Source organism: Leopardus geoffroyi, chromosome A2 (assembly GCF_018350155.1).
Source record: "Leopardus geoffroyi isolate Oge1 chromosome A2, O.geoffroyi_Oge1_pat1.0, whole genome shotgun sequence".
NCBI lineage: Eukaryota > Metazoa > Chordata > Mammalia > Carnivora > Felidae > Leopardus > Leopardus geoffroyi.
The window spans coordinates 6,177,845-6,195,199 of NC_059331.1; the positions used below are offsets into that span (position 1 = coordinate 6,177,845).

Below are 17,355 nucleotides of genomic sequence, written 5' to 3' on the forward strand. Positions count from 1 at the left end.
GAGGCCTCCTTGAGGGCCTTCCCAGCCCATTCCCACATTAGGTAGAGATACACAGCCTTCCCTCTCCAGATTGTTTCATTCGGGGCCGGGGCGCTGACCTCCCCTCAGAAGACTGGTCTGAGAGCCTGTCAAGGTACTTCTCACCCTGGATGGCAGCCAGGAGCCAGACCTCAGCCCTGGGTCAGGGCGTGGTCCTTAGGCCTAAGCTCTGGGAAGCCATTAGTGGGCTCTGGACTATTAAGGGATTTTAAGCATCAAGAGACATAATCAGATTTGTGCTCTGAACAGGCCATGTGGGCTGTGGGGGATTGGTTGGTGGCGGGAGGTGACGGGGGGAGGCCCGGGTTGGTGTCCTGGACTGGGGGCCAGTTATGGGGATGGAGAGAGGCTAGCGAGACAGAAGCGGCCATTAGGTGAACTGTGCAGTGTCGGGGGGGGGTTGGGGAAGCCGGTCCTGTGTCTGGGCCACGGAGAGCAGCAGCTCAGGCAGGCTCGAGTTACGGCCTAGGGCCTACATCTGAGCTGTCCCCAGCGATGCCAAGGGCACACCTGGACCCTTGGGTGTGGGGCTCGTAGGAGAGAAACACGGGAATCCTTTCCAGAGGCCGAGATGGGGGCAGGCGGCTGGAGGAGAGAAGGTCAAACTTAGCAGCTGGCTGCAGACCAAGTGCCAGGAGAGGCCAGCAACATCCGCACGGAGGAGGGACGTGCAGTGAGCGGCGGGTGGGGAGGCCACGGGGAGAGGCTGGTCCAGAGGCAGCCAAGGGGCAGCCACGAGGGGCCTTGGCATGAGCCGCATCCGGGCTCTTGAGGCGGCGGGACATGGCAGGCGAGGCTGGAAAACCCCCTCAGAGAGGTCACTGGACGCCCCAGCCAGCCTCAGGGAGATGCCAGCACTCGAGCTCTTTCTAAATTATTTTATTCAAGAAGGTGGGGAGGACAGACAGGGGACTGAGCTGAGCCCTGAGTCCCTGAACCTCCCAGCTCAGCCCCCACAGCAGGACAGGACAGAAGTTAGGGGGTAGGGACTCCAGCCCTACCCAGACAAGGTTGGGGACAGACGAGACCCAGGAATGCCACCTGATTGTCCTCCAGGCTGTCCTCTGCCCTGGGAACCACCGGGACGAGGCTACTTGGGGGTGCTGCTGCCCTTCTTGGGGGTGGTGGGCTTCTTGCTCTGCCAGAGGTGGCCCTGGATGGTGAAGGCGTCTACACTCATGGACATGGTCTTGGCAGGGATCTGGGTAAAGCGCTTGCGGTCCGAGTTGTACTTGTAGATGCCCTCGACCATGGCGGGCGTGACTGTGCGGGGGCCGTAGCCGGCCAGCCTCGTCAGCTCCTCTGTCTCCCCGGACAGCGTGTAGAGGGCCCGGAACTGGCAGCTCGAGTCGCGGAAGAGGATCAGGAAGTGATTGGCCTTGCTCTTCTCGATTTCCTGGTCGGGTGGGGGAAGCGGTTCACCGGGGGTGGGGGGGTGGGCGGCAGGGCCCTGGCCCCAGCCCGCCCGCCCGCCCCCACTGCCAGCCCTGGGCTCACCTCCAGAATGCGGTTCTTCTGCGGTTCGTTCACCTTGCCCGCGAGGCAGCAGTGCGACAGGGCGTTGTGGATGATGAACTTGTTGGACTTGGCGCTGGGCTCCTTGTACAGCCGCGGACCTGGGGGGGGGGGGGTCAGGGTGGTCAGCGGGGGTGACGGGGCGGGCAGGGCCTGGCGGGGTGCTCGCGATCCCCAGCCCCACTTACCTGTGTACTCGGGCACCGACGCCGGGGACGAGGCGTTGCTACCGTTCTCCCAGTCGCGTTCCCGGCTACCAGGCAGGCGGCTTGGGGACATGAGGCCGGATGGGGATGGAGCCCTGTAGGGGGACAGGAAGGGATGGGGATGCACTCGGTAGTGGGCGAAGCCTTCCCATGCACAGAGGGACCGGGGAAGGGCCGAGCCCAGAACGCCGCACAACGGGAGGCAGGTACACCTGCCAGAGCCCTGCTCAAGTGCAGGGGACAGAGCCCCACTCGGCCTCGAATGTGTCCTCTGATCCCTTCGGCGGAAGAGAACACACAGACTCGGGGCACCTGCCCACCCCGGCCAAACTCACCGAGACGTCGGCCTCTTCACGCCAAGATTATTGGGGGCCTCGTTGGCCACGGTCGACAGTGACAGGGTGGACTGAGAGTAGACTTTGCTGAGCCGGGAGCCTGGGAGAAGATGGCACGGAGTCATCCCCACCCAGAGCCCCTGGTGTCCCCCAATGCCTGGGGGGAGGACCTTACCTAGTAGGCTGTGGAGGGCACGTGGGGTCAGCCCTTCCCAAGACCCTCACCCTGTGCCTTCCAACTGAGACCTCCCCCTACCCACGGGGGCAGGAGCTGTGCCCAGCAGGCTGTGGGGAAACCCCCCCTAGAAAGCTGTCGCCCCTGAACGTACCCGAGGGGGCCTCATCCACGAAACCCCGGAGACAACTCTGGGCCAGCTCTGCCCAACACGCCTTACCCCCACTGTAGCCCCCACATCCCTCTGGAAGTCTAAAGGGCAGGGGCAAGGCCCCCGTCACCCCACGCACAGTCTTCCCCTCTCCCACATACTCGGGGGTGGGGGGGCGCGGTCTCCACAGCCCTGGAAAAGGGCACTGAGCAGGCACCATCCCTGCGCCCCACCCCTCCCTACGGGCTCCTTACCCAGCAGGCCACGGGCAGGGCTTCGTGCCAAGGCCGAGTCGTCACAGCAACCGGAGCGTGGCCGGGGGCCCCTCCGCCCGCCCCGGCCCGGCCCCCCGGTCCCCGCAGCCCGTGGCCGTAGCACTTTGTCAAGGTCGTCCATCAGCTTCAGCTGGGCCCGGCGTTCATACTCAAGCCGGGTGAACTCCCCCCTCCTGGGGCCCACCTCCTCCTCGACGGGGGCCCTGGCGGCAGGGGCCGGGGTCGCTGCAGGGGCTGGGGGGGCTGGGGGGCCCGGGGCCGCCTCCTCCTGGGCCAGCCTGCAGACCGAGAGTTATCAAGCGGTCAGACAGGCCGCGGGTTCGCGGGGGGCCGGGGGCCCGGGCAGCACTCCGCTCACCGGGCAGCCTCTTCCCTCCGCTGCTCCTTCTCGGCCTCCTGCCACTGCTTCCGCCGCCGAGCCTCCTCCGCCCGCCGCTGCTGCCGTTCCAGCAGGCTGGCCCGCTTTTGGGCCATCTCGTCCTCGGGCTTGTCTTCATCCTGGGGGCAGGCTCGGAGTCCGGCTGGCCGTCCCTCCCCTGGTACGTCCATCAACCCAGCCTGGCAACCACTCACCCACCCTTCCGATTTTGTAATTGGGCTGAGGGCGTCCCCTTGGCTCCTGCTTCGTGCAGAGTTCTACGTGCGGCCCAGGGACCAGAGTGGACCCGGGTGCTGTTCACACAGAGCACTTAACCCAGGGCGGGAGACGACCTGATACATCAGAAGCAGCTACCAGTCTGGGGCACCTGGGAGGCTCAGTGGGTTAAGCATCTGATTCTTGGTTCTGGCTCAGGTCATGATCTCACAGTTCATGAGTTTGAGCCCCGCATCAGGCTTTGCACTGACAGTGGGGAGCCTGCTTGGGATTCATTCTCTCTCTCTCTCTCTCTCTCTCTCTCTCTCCTCTCTCTCTCTGCCCCTCCCTCACTCTCCCTTCTCTCTCTCAAAATAAATAAAAACTTAAAAAATATTAAGACAAAATAGCTACCAGTCTACAGGGCGGGGAGGGATCTATCCCAGCCTGGGGGCACTAAGCAAGGCTTCTTGGAGAAGGTGACCAGGGAGAGAGAATGACAAGGAGACGAGAGGTAAAGAGAGTATCCCAGACAAGAGGGAACAGCAAATGCAAAAGCCCTGAGGCTAGAACAAGCCTAGCAGGCCTGGAATGGGGAGGCCGGTGTGGCTGGGATGGGGGGCGGGTGGCCTGGGAGGGTCAGAGGTGGGCAGAGCCTAAGGCCATGGAAGGACTTTTATTCTGAGAGCAAGGGGAGCTACCGAAGGGTTTAAACAGGGGATTGACAAGGTCCAGTTCATAGTAAAAAAAAAAAAAAAAATCTCTCTGGCTGCTCAGTTGAAGATGGCCAGGGATGGAGGGGTGGGGTGGACAGCAGAGGCTGTTCAAGATGCGGGTGCAGGTGTCCAGGTGAGAGCACCGGGCCAGGCTGGGGGTGCCGTGAGGATGGGGAACAGGGACCAGACATGGGAGAGCGGCGAGGGGAACCGGCAGGGCCGAGATGGGCAGAGCGTGAAGGAGAGCATGAGACAGAAGGAAACGGAAGACCCCAGCCCTGCTTATCCACCCGCCCCTGTCCGTCTGTCACCCACCCGTCTGTCCACCCACGCCCACCCCGTCCATCTGTCTATCCACCCACCCACCCATCTGTCCATCTGGCCACGCCCACCTTGTCCTTGCCCACTCCCACCTGGCTCTCCGCCTCCACGCCTGTGCCCACCCACCCCGCCCCTTCCCCAACCTGCTTCGGCGACTCACCTTGTAGAAGAATCCCAGCCCGGCCCGGGGCTCTCCCTCCGAAGACGCCTCCTCCTCTAAGGAATCCTCAGCACCAGGGGGGCTCCCATCTCCCTCGTCCTCGGCCGTGGGCTCTTCCAGGCTGCCCAGTGGGATCTCGATGAGGCCAGGCCGGGCCGCGGGCTCCTCTGGAGGCGACCCCTCCGCCAGGAGGATAGAGGAACGGGTCTGCACGGGCACCTGGCTTGGCGAGAACTTGCGCAGGTGGGGGAGGCTGTCTACATCATGGGGAGGCGTGAGCACTCTCGTCAGGGGAGCCAGCCGCAGCTCCGCCGGCCGTGCGTGTTTCGGGCTTCGGGGTGTCGGGCTGGGGCCGGGCCCGGGGCTGCGCCGGGCAGCCGGGGCGCGCCGAGCAGGGCTGGGAGATGCGGCTTTGGGACCCACCGTGGGACCAGGGATGACCCACGCGGCGGGCGGCGGGGCAGGCCCAGGGGCCTCGGGCGGAGCCAGGAGCCGCTGCTGCTGGTCCGTGAGCCTCTGCATGTCCCGCTGCAGCGAGCTCAGCGCGGCGCTTAACTTGCTGACCGCCCGGTTATAGTCCCCCAGCCCCTCGGGGGGCACTGGGCCCAGTTCGGGTGAGAAGGTCACTGCCTTGGGCCGCGGGGATGGCTCGCCCTGGCCCTCACCCGCCGGCCGCTCCCCACCGGGGACTGGGCCTGGCTCCGCCTCTGCCTCCGCTTCCCCTCCGGCCTCCCGAGGCTGCACCTGCAGGAAAGCGCTCTTGCCCAGTCGCTGGCGGTGCTTGGCAAAGATGGCCTCGATCCGTCGCTTCTGAGCCTCTATGGCCCGCCGTTTCTCCTCCAGCCGGGCTCCCAGCTCGCTCATCTCAGAGCTCAGGGCCTCTGGTGCCGCGGGGGTGGCCGTCGGGGACCCTGCCTCGGCCTCAGCCCTCACCAGCTGCTTCTTGCGTTCAGCAAAGCTGGTCATCTTCACTTCGGAGTTGTTGGCCGCTGGGGACGAAGCCGCCGCCTTCGGGGAGCCCTCGGATAGGGCCGACGGTTTCGACATCTCCGCCACCGTGCAGGGAGACGGTTTCAAGGGGGCCTCGGGGTGGGGCACGTAGGCGGGTGCTTTGGAGGCCCCCTCGAGTGGGTAGGAGGAAGCCAGCGGCAGTTTGGAGGGCCCCTCGGGGGAGTGGAGGTAGAAGCTGCCGTCGGCAGCCCCATCTGGGAGCAGCCGGGGCTCGGCACTGTGGATGATCTGCAGGGCCTCCTCGATGGTAGGCAGGTCGCCAGGCTCCGGGGCTGGCTGCACGGGGGTCCGGGCTGGCACAGGGCGCGGGGGGCCCAGGCTGTCTGAGCTGACCGAGCGGAGTAGGACGGGGTCTCCCATGACGACATCCACGTCGCTGTCCAGGCCAAAGGGGGTGCTGAACGACACTGCCTGGGAGAGGGGACGGCTGGGCGGCAGGAGGGAGGGGTCAGCCCCTGGGACAAGCCCCGGCCCCACCCCTGCCCAGCCTGCTCCACCGGCCAGGCCCCTGAGACGCACTCACCTGAGCTGACGGTTCCAGGCCTTGCCGAGGGCCTCCATGTGGGACATAGACGGGGAGGACTTCAGTGAGCCTGCGGAGGGGTAGTAAGCGGTCATTCAGTGGCCACTACGGCGCTGGGCACCCTGGGTGGGGTCCGCCGGGGGGGTGTCACTGATGGGCATTATGTGGACAGATAGCTGGGGGCCACTGTGGGGGTGAGTGTCACCACCGGGTCATTCAGGCGCCTGAGGGACCCAGTGGAAGGATCAGGAGGAGAGACAAAGTCAGCCGGGGGTAGTGGCTGCGTAGGGGTCTCCAGTGACAAGCTGTACCCCTGCCCTCACCTGTGGATCCACGGAGTGGGGACTGGGAGCCGCCGGGTGACAGGAGTGGGTGGCGGAAATTGAAGACAGGAGAACTGCCAAGAGATGCACGTCAGCCAAGGGCCCCTCCCTGCCCCGCCCCTGCTCACCTCTCCCAGGAGCCGAGAACAGAGAGCATCCCCCAGCCCTGTCACAGGGCCACGGCCACGGAGACTCACCCGATGGGGAAACCATACCTGCAGCCACTGCTGTTCTGGGCGGAAGAGGCCTCCGTGGCCCGGGGGGAGGCCGCTGCAGCAGAGAGAGGAGGGTCAGACAGGGCCTGGCCTCCCTACCCCGCCCCACACCCCGGGCCAGGCCTCACCATGACCATCAGGAAGGTCCTTAGCCTGCACGAAATCAGGTTTCAGCACCTCAAAGCACATGAACATCTCGGCGAGCAGCACCACCAGGTTGATCTGGAGGCAGAAGGCGGGGTCAGCCACTGGGACCCACGGCCCCGGACGCCAGCCTCGGCCCACGAGGCCTCGAGACGGCCTTACCTTGAGGGGCGGCGGGACATACAGCAGGTCCTCGAGGGACAGTGGGCAGCCACGAGGAAGGCGGGAGGCACAGAAATCCTGTACCAGCTGGAGGTTGTAGAGGCTGTCCGCCACAGACATGGGGTCCTTGAGGCACACCTCTGTGGGGACAGGATACCTGGGTCCCCAGCTCTATGCGGAGGAGGACGGGGCCCTGGGGAAGCGAGGGCCCAGCAGGCTACACGCACAGAGGCTCTCCTACGGGCCGGGCCTCAGGCCAGGTGCCCTTTACAAAGCGGATAGCCCCGGCCTCTGCAACTATTCCCAGCTGCCGGGAGAACTCGTTCCCCAGGAACTCAAGTCAGAAAGCTTCTCCTAACTGCCTCGCCCTCCCTCAGGGCACCTAACGTTAGTCCAGAATGTTTTTCTGGATGAAGTTATTGTCTTTCTCTCCCAACCAGGATGCGAGCTGCCTGAGGTCAGGAGCATGACCGTATCGTGCACCCTGGGTCTCCGGCACCTAAAACGGGGTCTGGCACACAGCTTGCATTCTATAAATATCTGCGGCAGGCGTGAATTCTATGAGGCACAGAGAAGCTTAGACACTTGCGCAAGGTCACACCGCTAACGAGGGGAAGCAATGTTCAAACGCAGGTCCGCCAGTTCTGAACGCTGCACTCCTCATCACCGCAGCACTCTGGGGCAGATGCCTGGGTGTCGAGCTCCCACGGACAGGTGCGGCCCAGGCCCACTCACTCACCCTCGAGTCGCAAGAGCTGGGGACAATAGCAGTGGATCGTGGCGGCCAGCGCGGCCCCACTCGCCAGATCCTGGAGGGTGGTCACGGTTGGAAAGCAGGGGGCGCGTCGGGCCACAGCTCGGTCCTTGCGGTATCGGATCTGTGGGTGGGAGCCGGGTTAGGTCAGAGGTCAGGCCGGCCCCCGGGGCAGCGGTCATGCAGGCTGGGTGGGGAGGCCTGGGGTTTCCGCCGTGAGGGGGCGTGAAGCTGGGGGTCCCGGAGCCAGAGTGGGGCCAGCCTGGAGCAGGGGAAGGGCAGCAGCAAGAGGCAAAGGAACTGTCTGCGAGCAGCCAGGCCAGCAGCGAGGGCTGGGGCAGGACTCCTGGGACCCCGGGGCGGGGGATACATTACCATGGGGGGTTTGCTCCCCGACTCCTTCAAACAGAAGGCAATTGCGTGCTGGGGGGAGAGGAGCAGCCGTCAGCTGGGCGGGAGGGGCGCTGACTTGCTGGGCCCCCAAGCACACCTCCAGGGGAGGGGAGAGAGAGCCCTGACTCCTGTCACGAGCCCTGGCCGTCCAGCTCCCTGACTGCGCTCTGGCCGGCTTTGGGGACCCCAGCTCCTCCCAGCCTGGAGGGACCCCACACAGCCAGCCTCCCATGCAGGGAATCATTCCCCCCCCCCCCCACAAAAGACCCAGGCCCCAGCTCGGGGAGGGGTTGCGGAGGAAGCGGGGGAGGCAGAAGGAGAGGAGCCCCCAACCCAGGCCACAGAGTGGGAGGAGGGAGGCTCCAGAGTGAGCAGAGGCGGGACTCCGTCCACCCGAAGCCCCCACTGGCAGTGGCCACTCGCCCTTTGTGTTTCAGGGATGGACGCTCCCTCCCACCCAAGCCGGGCTTGTCCGCAGGGAAACTGGAGTCTTAGGAAGGTTCTTCTACCTTCTTCTGGGTCTGGGGCCCTTCCTCTTGGCTAAGGGGTCAGGATCCACGTGCCTGATGGGCTAGGGACCCCCTTCAGGGGTGCCGGAAGTCTCCCGCCTCAGCAAAGATGAACGAGCCCAGAAGCTCTGCCCTCTTGATTACTGGGAGGAGAGGCTCATTCCCTCCCATCCCCCCCACCCCCACCCCCGCCTCCCCGGTCAGGTAACTGGGGAGTGATCTGCCTTCTCATTTAACACACTTCTCTTCTCTTGGTCTACGGAGAGGTTCCCTCTGTCCCCTAGGGCCAGGGTCCCATATCCTCTGCTCACAGCTGGGAGGAGGAGGTAGGAGAGGGAGCAGACAGGCAGGCAGAACAGACAAGACAGACCAAGCGACAAGCGAGGCAGGCAGACGGGGCGGAGGAACAGCCCCACTTACAGGAACCAGCTTCCAGTACCAGCGTGTGGGGCACTGATGCCAGAGAGGCAGAGGGGAGAGCAGCGGGAGAGGCACAGGGGAGACGGCAGAAAGAGAGACAGAGTCACCTCCAGCCCCCCCCAGTGCAGCCCTTCCCCTCCCACCCAGCCCTCCCTCCGACCGTCCTCGTGTCCGTCCATTCGTCCGTCGCCCTAGTCTCACCGAGGGCTGTGCGGGGGCCACCCCGTCTGCAGGGGCCGCGGGAGAGGCTCTCTGGGCAGCTTCCTGCTCAGTCTTCTCCTGCAACCGCCGGATGGTCTGGGGAGCAGGGAGAGGTCAGCACTGTGCTCCCTGGGCAATGCCAGCCCCCAGCCCGTGCCTGCCTGACCCCACCTACCGTGTCCACCCAGAAAAGGAGCTTGTGCTCCAAGCTGGCCAGGGCCAAGGGACCGGGCAGTGTCTTTGTCCACTCGAAGGCGAAGGCAACCATGAGGGCGTCAATGACAGCTAGGTGGGCTCCCTGTGCAGGGAAGGGCTCAAGAGTGAGACCACAGCGAGGGGTGGGGGTTCCCCTGGCCGCCTCTGAGGGAGAACCAGAGGAAGAACCTCGAGGTGTGTGGGGAGGGGCCTGAAGTAGGAGGGGCTTTGGGGATGAGCCAGGGTTAGTGGGTGGGGCGTCGGGGAAGGAGCCAGGACAGGGGTCCGGGAAGAACCACTCCTGGTGGGCCCTGTCCTCAAGCGCGTCCTCAAGGACCAGGGTGGCGTCTCTGGGGCGGAGCCAGGCCTGGTGGGAGGAGCCTGGGGGAGGAGCCGCGTCTGGTGGGCGGGGCCTGACGGACCGGGGCGGGGCCTACCATGAGGATAGGCTGGTGCCTCAAGTCGGCCTCCTGCACGGGACGCTCGGGCAGCGCGGGCACCGTGCCCCTCCGCGCCAGCAGGGCCAGCAGCGCGGAGGGACTGGGGGGGGTCTCGAGCTGCGGCAGCACCTGGCGCCAGGCCCGGCAGTAGAGCTCGGCCGAGAGCAGCAGCCGTGTCACCGGGGGCTTCACGTGCTCCTGTGCGTACTGGTCGGTGTAGAAGGGCTCCCACAGCTCCGAGGGCACATGCTCTGCGGGGCGAGGGGGGTGACGGCGGGTCAGGGCCCAGGCATGCGTCGGAGGACGGCACGGGACGGGGAGGCTGGGGGACCCGGGCGCGGGTGTGCGGGAGCTCGCCACAGGAAGGGGCTCCAGGCAGAGGGGCAAAGGCCAGGAGGTGGGACAGGCCGTGCCTGGGGGGTGGGGGAAGGGCAGTTCTGGAAGGGGAGAGGCCACCCGCGCAGGGGCTTGTTGGGAGGGTGGTGGTCTTGCAGGCCCTCCGAGGAGAACAACAACGACAAGATCCCTTAATCCACCTAACTCCCCGGGTGCCCCGCAGGCCTAGGAAGCAGCAGCCAGGGCACAAGTGGTAACTCCAGAAACTGAGGCACAGAGAACGAAAGCAACCTGCCTAAGGCCACACAGCTGGCCAGTGCCGGCACTGGGATTCAAACTCAGGCCTTTAGCAGCCCCCCCCCACCCCCCCCCGCACCCTCCATCAGCTTGGAAGCGGGGGTGGGATGAACTGTGGAGTCGGGGGTCTGGCAGGCCGGCCAGGGAACCGGAAAGCTGGCCTGACTGCAGACCTTCTGAGGGGGGTGAACGGTCGGAACCTGGCGACTGAAGGGAGGAGGCAGGGGAGGGACAAGGAGGCGTCCAGGGGCCCATCAGGTGAGTGGGAAGGTGGGGGTACAGGCGGTGAGGAAGCAAAAGCGGAACGTGAGGGGCCGGGGCTCTGGAGAGAGGTGAGATCACCTTGCAGAGGCGGCCACAAACCCCCTGAAGACGTTGAATGAGACGGGCAGGGCAGGGAGAGGCTTGAGGAAGCCCCATGTGGGGGGGTGGGGGGGGCACGGAACCCCAAGCAGGATCCATGGGTGGGGAACAGAAAGACCAGAATAAGTCACCAGGACGATTCTCTGGGAGGGTCCAGGAGGAGGTGACTGAGGCCAGCCTAGGGGACCTGCCCTCGTGGGGGTCTTTCAGGGAGGCCCTAACTCTTATTCCAACCAGAACAGCTGCTTTGTCTACTGGGGTTCTACGTGTCTGAAATAACGGGAGGGGGCAGATTTCTACCGCTTAAAAACATCGGCACATAACACACCAGGCCTTTCTCACGCGCCTGTCTTCACAGCCAGGCTCCCCGGAGACCCCCTGCCCTCACCTCTAAGGACCCAGGCTTCCTTGCCTTCACTCCACCCCGCCCCCTGAAGTCACACTTGACCTTCCCACGTAATGCTCCACCCCTGTGGATAGCTGTGTGCACTCTCTGAACAGACCTCTCCTTCCACCCGACCCCCGCCCCAACCTGCCCTCCCAGCTCCCAGCCTCCCCAAGGCCAGCAGCGGCCCTCCAACGCACGGTTGTGGGCTGTACTGTATCTCGCCTGGGCGCTCTGCCCAGCACCTCCTTGTTCCGGAAACCTTCCTCCCCCGGCATCTCCCCGCTTTCCATCTTTTTCTCTGTCCCACCACTCAAGCCAGGCCTCTTCCCCTCATGCCCCTTCAATGCCAGGTTCCTGACAGCTCGGTCGGAACAGCCCTGTAAGTGGATACGTGCACCCCCCCACCCCTGCCTGCCAGCCCGCCCGCCCAGTGATAGCTTCCGTGGCCATCTGAGCACTGCCACCTGCTGCAGCCCAGGCCGTGTGTCCCACTGCCCTCTGGGCGTCTCCCATGATGCTCGGGACCTTGCTCCAAACCTGCTCCTTCTCTCTCGGAGAGAAATGGAGGTAAGAAGTCAACATCCCTCCTCCCCCCTCCTTCCCCTCCAACACCTAAGGTCCTCTGCTTTCATTCTCCTGGCATCTCCCCAACCCACACCCTGTTCCCCGTCTCCCGGGCCCCTGCTCATTTCCTGCTCCCACTGGCAAAATTAAACAAGTTTCTTTCGTGCAGGACTTGTCAGGGCCTTCGAGATGAAAACACGTGAGCTAGGGCTACCCAACAGCTCATGTTTATCAAGCGCTTCCTCTATACCTCTATACCGCAACACGGCCGGCACTTGGGGGTGGATAATTCTTTGTGTCTCACAGGGGGCGGGGTAAGCTGTCCGGTGCTTCAGGATGGTCAGCAGAGTCCCTGGTCTCTAGTCACAGAACGCCAGTAACACCCTCCTTCCCAAGCAGTGACAACCAAAAAGGTCTCTAGATACTATCAAAGGTCTCCTGGAAGGCAAAACCACCCCCGGGGTTCAGAGCCACCGCTCTCTACTAAAAATGTTTATTGATCATTTACCATCGGATAGTGCTGGCCGACAGAAATACAATTTGACCCGCATATGTAGCTTCAAATTATTTTCTAATGTTTATTCATTTTTAAGAGAGAGAGAGAAACAGAGCACGAGCAGGGGAGGGGCGGAGAGAGAGGGAGATACAGAATCCGAAGCAGGCTCCGGGCTCCGAGCTGTCAGCAACTCAAACTCATGCTCAAACTCATGAGCCACGAGATCATGACCTGAGCCCAAGTCAGACGCTCAACCGACGGAGCCACCCAGGCGCCCCACCCCACACATGTAGTTTTAAACTTTCTAGGAGCCACATTAAAAAGGTAGAAACGGGGGGCACCTGGGTGGCTCCGTCGATGAAGCGATCGACTTCGGCTCAGGTCATCATGATCTCACAGTTCGTGGATAAGAGCCCTGCATCGGGCTCTGTGCTAACAGCACACGGCCTGCTTGGGATTCTCTCCCTCTCCCTCTGCCCCTCCCCAACTCGTACTTTCTCTCTCTCAAAAAGAAATAAACTAAAAAAAAAAAAGAAATGGAGAATTACCTTAGTATATATTGAACACAATATATATCTGATACTATCATTTCAGCAATCGACATAAAAACAAAAACATTCTTATTTCACTTTTTTTTATATCAAGTCTTCAGAAGCCACTACGTGTTGTTTACATTCATAGCACATCACGATGAACACCGGCCACCAGACCGGACCACACAGCTCTACGGCGCCTCTGACATACACGGCCACCTCGTATGCGTTCGCGCGTGTAATCCTCACGACGCCTACTCTTCTCCCCACTGTACAGACGAGAAAACCAAGGCCCAGAGAGCTAACTCGCCCAGGATCACACCGCTAATAAACATCCGAGCTGACGTGAACCCAGTTGCCCTATGGGTCAGAGTGACGTTCAGGCGTAAGGGACTTAGGTGGTGTCTCCCAAACTGGGTAGAGATGGCACCCTTTCTTCTCTCTGAGCTTCGGTCCCACAGAGGCCACCTGCCGGCACTCGTGCCCAGCCTCCTTACACCTGTGCCCCCAGGCTGCCAGAACCACCTCCCCCCCTACCCAGTCACCATTCCCCAGGGGGCAACTGCATAGCTGATCTCATTTTGTCAGTCCCCAAACCCAGTCCATAGCTCCCCAGCGCCCTCACATCCCCCCACCTCCCGGCCACAGTTCAAGACGCCCCCTGTCCCGCCAGCCTGTCTCATCTCCCCCCTCCCTGGGCCCCCACCCCACCACTGGGCCCCGCACATTTTTCTCTGAGAACTCCCTGATGGGCCAACCCCCAGGCCTTTTCACACGTGGCCTCCCCCTGGCAAACTCCTATGCGTCCCTCAAGGTTCAAACTTTCCCTTCCCTCCCCTCCCCTCCTCGGCAGAGTTCGGGGCTTTCCTCCCCCAGCCCCACTGCACGCCTCTACAACACAGACCTTATCACCCTAAGCAGCCGAGATCTGGTTTCGTGTCCCATCCCCCATTTTCCCAACTCCACCCCCATCGCTCTGTCCCGGCACCAGCCTGGCACCCAACAGGCATCGGTAAAAAGTCCCAGAGTTCGTGAATCAAGCAGAGCTCTGTGGCCCACTTCCCCCTCTGGGCCAGGCGTCCCACCTTCCTCAGCCCCCTCTGCTTAGAAAAGGTGGGTACGAGGCCGACTGAACGTGACCCTCACCCTGACCCTCACCCTCGGGGAGGAGATCGCACAGTGCAGGGAGCTGGGTCAGGGAGAACAGGACTGGGTGAGTCGGGGCATCTCCTCGGGAGACCTCCCTTTCCTTTCTATGAAATGGGACGGCATTTTCTGCTCCATGATAATATTAATGTTATTAATAACAGTGCCACAACGGGTCACAGCAGCAGTGACAGCGAGTAGCTGTTTACCAGGCACTGTGCGCCAGAACCAATCTGAGGTCTGCTGTCCAGCAACCTTGTGAGGAAGGTGCCGGGATCCCAGCCGCCCGAGCACTGCCCTGGCACTTAGTGGGTGCCCCACAGACATTTGCGAAACGGATAAATGAGTGAACATAAATGCCTTCTTACACACAGGGGAAACAGCCGCTTAGAGAATTGACATAATTTGTCCATAACCCGGTGGAGCTGGGACTTAAGCCCAACTCTGATTCCCAAAGTCGAGCCTTCTAACCAAGGCCACATAACCCGGGACGGGAGAGGCTGGGGCAGACCCAGATCTCTGCCTACCAGCCCCCTTTCTTCCTCAAGCAGATCCTCAGGGAAAGGCAGGCCCCAGAGTGGACCCTGCATGGGAGGGTGTTGGGAGAAAGACACAGGCTTGGGCGGACCCAGGAGATGGGCAGCTGTCCCCGAGCCCCACACCCAGAACAGGTTGATCTGGGAAGGCCACTGAAGGGGTGGGGGGATGGGCTGTGCTCAGCAGGTGCCAAGACCAGTGGCCAGGCGGGTGGGAGAGCAGGCGTCCCCCTTAGGACGCCTGGGAAGGCCCAGACCTTAATTAACCCCGCCTGCCCCACAGCAGGCCCTGGCTCCCAGCTCTGGCCTGGGTGATGGGGTTGCCCTAGGGCCCTGACTTTGCCCACACGCGCCCTTGAATCCCGGGGACCCACCCGCACCCTCCCCCTTGGGTTGGCCTGACTTCCCCACACACGTGGCCCTAGGGGAGGGCTGGGGGCTCTGCCCCGGGTGGGAGAAGGCCTTACACCTGCGCCCCCACCCCCGCCGAGCTCGGACAAGCCAATTCCCTTCTGGGCTCCCAGGCAAAATGGGGTAATAAGTCACAGCTGCCAGCCGCTGGCCGGGGCCATGGAGGCGAAAGAAGAGGCTCCCAGAGCTGCCCTCGCCGCCCGCAGCGCAGGGAGGGCTGACGCGGGGTGTGGGTTCGGCTGCGGGGCGGTAGGGGTGGGGGGGGTCCTCGGGGGCGCGTGATGTGAATGTGTAAAGGGGGGGGGGTAGGGCGTGCAAGGCCCGCCCGGGAGACCCCGCCCCGCTCACCTGGGCTCCCGGACGCCGGGGTCCCGGCGCGGATCTGGGCCGCCGGCCCCACCCCCACCGCGCTCCCGCAGCCGGGCGGGCAAAGTCCACCGCCCCGGCCGAGCAGGAAGCCCGGAGGCCCGGCGCGGCGGGGCCCGAGCCCGGGCCCCCCCACCCCCCACACACCCGGCGGCCGGCGCTATTGTTCCCACGGCCCCGGCCTCCGCGGCCCGGCGCCCCGCCCCCCGCACCTGCCGCCCCTGCCGCCCCCGGCCCGGTACCTGCGCCCCCGAACGCGGCCCGCAGCACCCACGCCAGGCTGGCCGCCGCCTTGGCCCGCGAGAAATCGTACTGGTCCAGCGACTTGATCTCGGGCACCAGGAAGGTCCTCCTCAGCGGCCCGGGCCCGGGGGGCGCCGCCTCCACCATGGCGGCGCCGGGGCTGCGGGAGCCGGCTCCGCGCTCGCTCGGGCTGGGCTGCGCCGCGCTCGCACCCGGGCCGGGCCCGCCGCCGCCGCCGCCGCCGCCGCCGCCGCCGCCGCCGCCGCCGAGCCAGGTGCGGCCGCTCGCGCTCGCGACGCAGCGTCGGCCCCGCCCCGGGGCGGAGCCCAGGTGCGCCCCGCCCCCGGCCCAGACCCCGACCCGGTCCTCCCCGCCCCACTCCGGCTTCGCCTGGCCGCCTGCAGCGGGTGGGGCGGGCCCGGACTGCGGTGTTGGCGGGAGGCTGCGGAGGAGTGCGTGTGCGTGTGCGTGTGCGCGCGTGCGCTGGGGAGGACGAGGGACCCTCTGTTTGCGGATGTGTGTGCTGGCCCGAGCGTGTACGCTTGGATGTGAACGTGAGCGTCGGTGCGTGGCTGCACCTGTGTCCGAGGGCGAGTTGGGAGCGTAGAGAGCGTGTGTGTTTGTAGCCGTGTGTGCGTCTCCGAACGCATTCGGGTGGTGAACGCGCGAATTTGAGGGTGTCTGCGTGTGCTCTCTGGGTGGGCGTGTGACAGCACCTGTGTGTGTATGCGTGGGCGTCCGTGTCTTTCATGTGTGGGCAAGGATCGTATGGTGTCGGTGTCGGTGTCCACAGGGTATAGTGGTGGTGAGTGTGCGTGTGCATTTGTGTTTTGTCAGTGGATTTGCGAGTGTACGTGTTTGTGAGCATCTAAGGATGTTTTGTATAAGGATGTGATCGGTGTCAACGAAGGAGCACGCGAGAGAAATTGTTTGAGAGCAGGTGCATTTATGCAGGAGTGTGTTTACTTATATCTATGAATGGGGCTAATGGCAGTTACTGGGGACACTTGCAAATGTCTGGGCCCTTTTTGTGGATATTTGTTTAATATTTGCTTGTGTCAGGGCGCCTGGGTGGCTCAGTTGGTTAAGCTCTGACTTCGGCTCAGGTCATGATCTCGCAGTCTGTGAGTTCAAGCCCCGAGTCGGGCTCTGTGCCGACAGCTCGGAGCCTGGAGCCTGCTTGGGATTCTGTGTCTCCTTCTCTCTCTGCCCCTCCCCTGCTCGTGCTCTCTCTCTCTCTCTCTCTCTCAAAAATAAATAAATATTTAACAATTTTTTAAATTGCCGTGTATCCCATTGTGTTTTTGTGTCAACACAACTGCCACGTGCCTCTCAGCTGTGTCTAATTGTGAACATAGAATCGTGTGTTAAGTCTTTGCAGACCTGTATATCCGCGGTGTGTATAACCGGGTGTGATCACGTGTGTATAGTAAGTGCACATACGTATCTGGGTTTGTATGTTATCTTTTCACAGGAGTGTCGACATGTATGACTTTCTGCGTGTTTTTGTGTGAAGCTGGTATTTACATTTGAAGTTTGGGACGTTTGCACAGATCTGTGTGGAAGCATGAGTGTGCCAGAGTGTCCATGGGTATCTCTTTTCTGAATGTAAATTGAGTATCTGAGCTTCCCTCTTGGCGTGCAGGTACGTGTGCGCCTGGTGGCAAATCGAAGACTGTAGTGTGCGTGTAGGTATGCGCACCCAATAAGTTAGGTTTTTCACATTTTTTAAAATTTATTATTGAGAGAGCATGAGCGTGGGAGGGGCAGAGAGAGGGAGAGACACAGAATCCGAAGCGGGCTCCAGGCTCCGAGCCGTCAGCACAGAGCCCGACGCGGGGCTCGAACCCACGAACCGCGAGATCGTGACCTGAGCTGAAGTCAGACGCTCAACCGACTGAGCCACCCAGGTGCCCCAA

General features: G+C 63.2%; 1 protein-coding gene and 1 long non-coding RNA gene across 6 annotated transcripts; one reads left to right on the forward strand and one right to left on the reverse strand.

The window, feature by feature from the left end:
* Positions 1 to 903: 903 nt before the first annotated feature.
* Positions 904 to 15,689, reverse strand: CAMSAP3 (calmodulin regulated spectrin associated protein family member 3). Of its 5 annotated transcripts, none has more exons than XM_045496481.1 (19): positions 15,436 to 15,689; positions 9,755 to 10,008; positions 9,298 to 9,420; positions 9,123 to 9,218; positions 8,922 to 8,954; positions 7,975 to 8,022; positions 7,585 to 7,723; positions 6,846 to 6,985; positions 6,668 to 6,761; positions 6,540 to 6,594; positions 6,325 to 6,398; positions 6,002 to 6,071; positions 4,468 to 5,854; positions 3,055 to 3,194; positions 2,676 to 2,974; positions 2,096 to 2,195; positions 1,743 to 1,855; positions 1,537 to 1,655; positions 904 to 1,435 (listed from the first exon to the last, which is right to left on the reverse strand). In XM_045496481.1, exons 1-19 carry the CDS (start codon positions 15,581 to 15,583, stop codon positions 1,130 to 1,132), a joined length of 3,738 nt encoding a protein of 1,245 aa, XP_045352437.1. In that variant the 5' UTR covers positions 15,584 to 15,689; the 3' UTR covers positions 904 to 1,129. The 5 variants fall into 5 exon arrangements, with proteins under 5 accessions (XP_045352437.1, XP_045352433.1, XP_045352434.1 ...); XM_045496477.1 differs by having other exon boundaries at positions 4,468 to 5,905; positions 15,436 to 15,688; XM_045496478.1 differs by lacking the exon at positions 8,922 to 8,954 and having other exon boundaries at positions 4,468 to 5,905; positions 15,436 to 15,688.
* Positions 3,095 to 7,188, forward strand: LOC123607341. Its single transcript, XR_006716716.1, has 4 exons — positions 3,095 to 3,211; positions 3,791 to 3,793; positions 6,978 to 6,987; positions 7,177 to 7,188. It is a non-coding gene; the product is annotated as an uncharacterized LOC123607341 (long non-coding RNA).
* Positions 15,690 to 17,355: the final 1,666 nt, after the last annotated feature.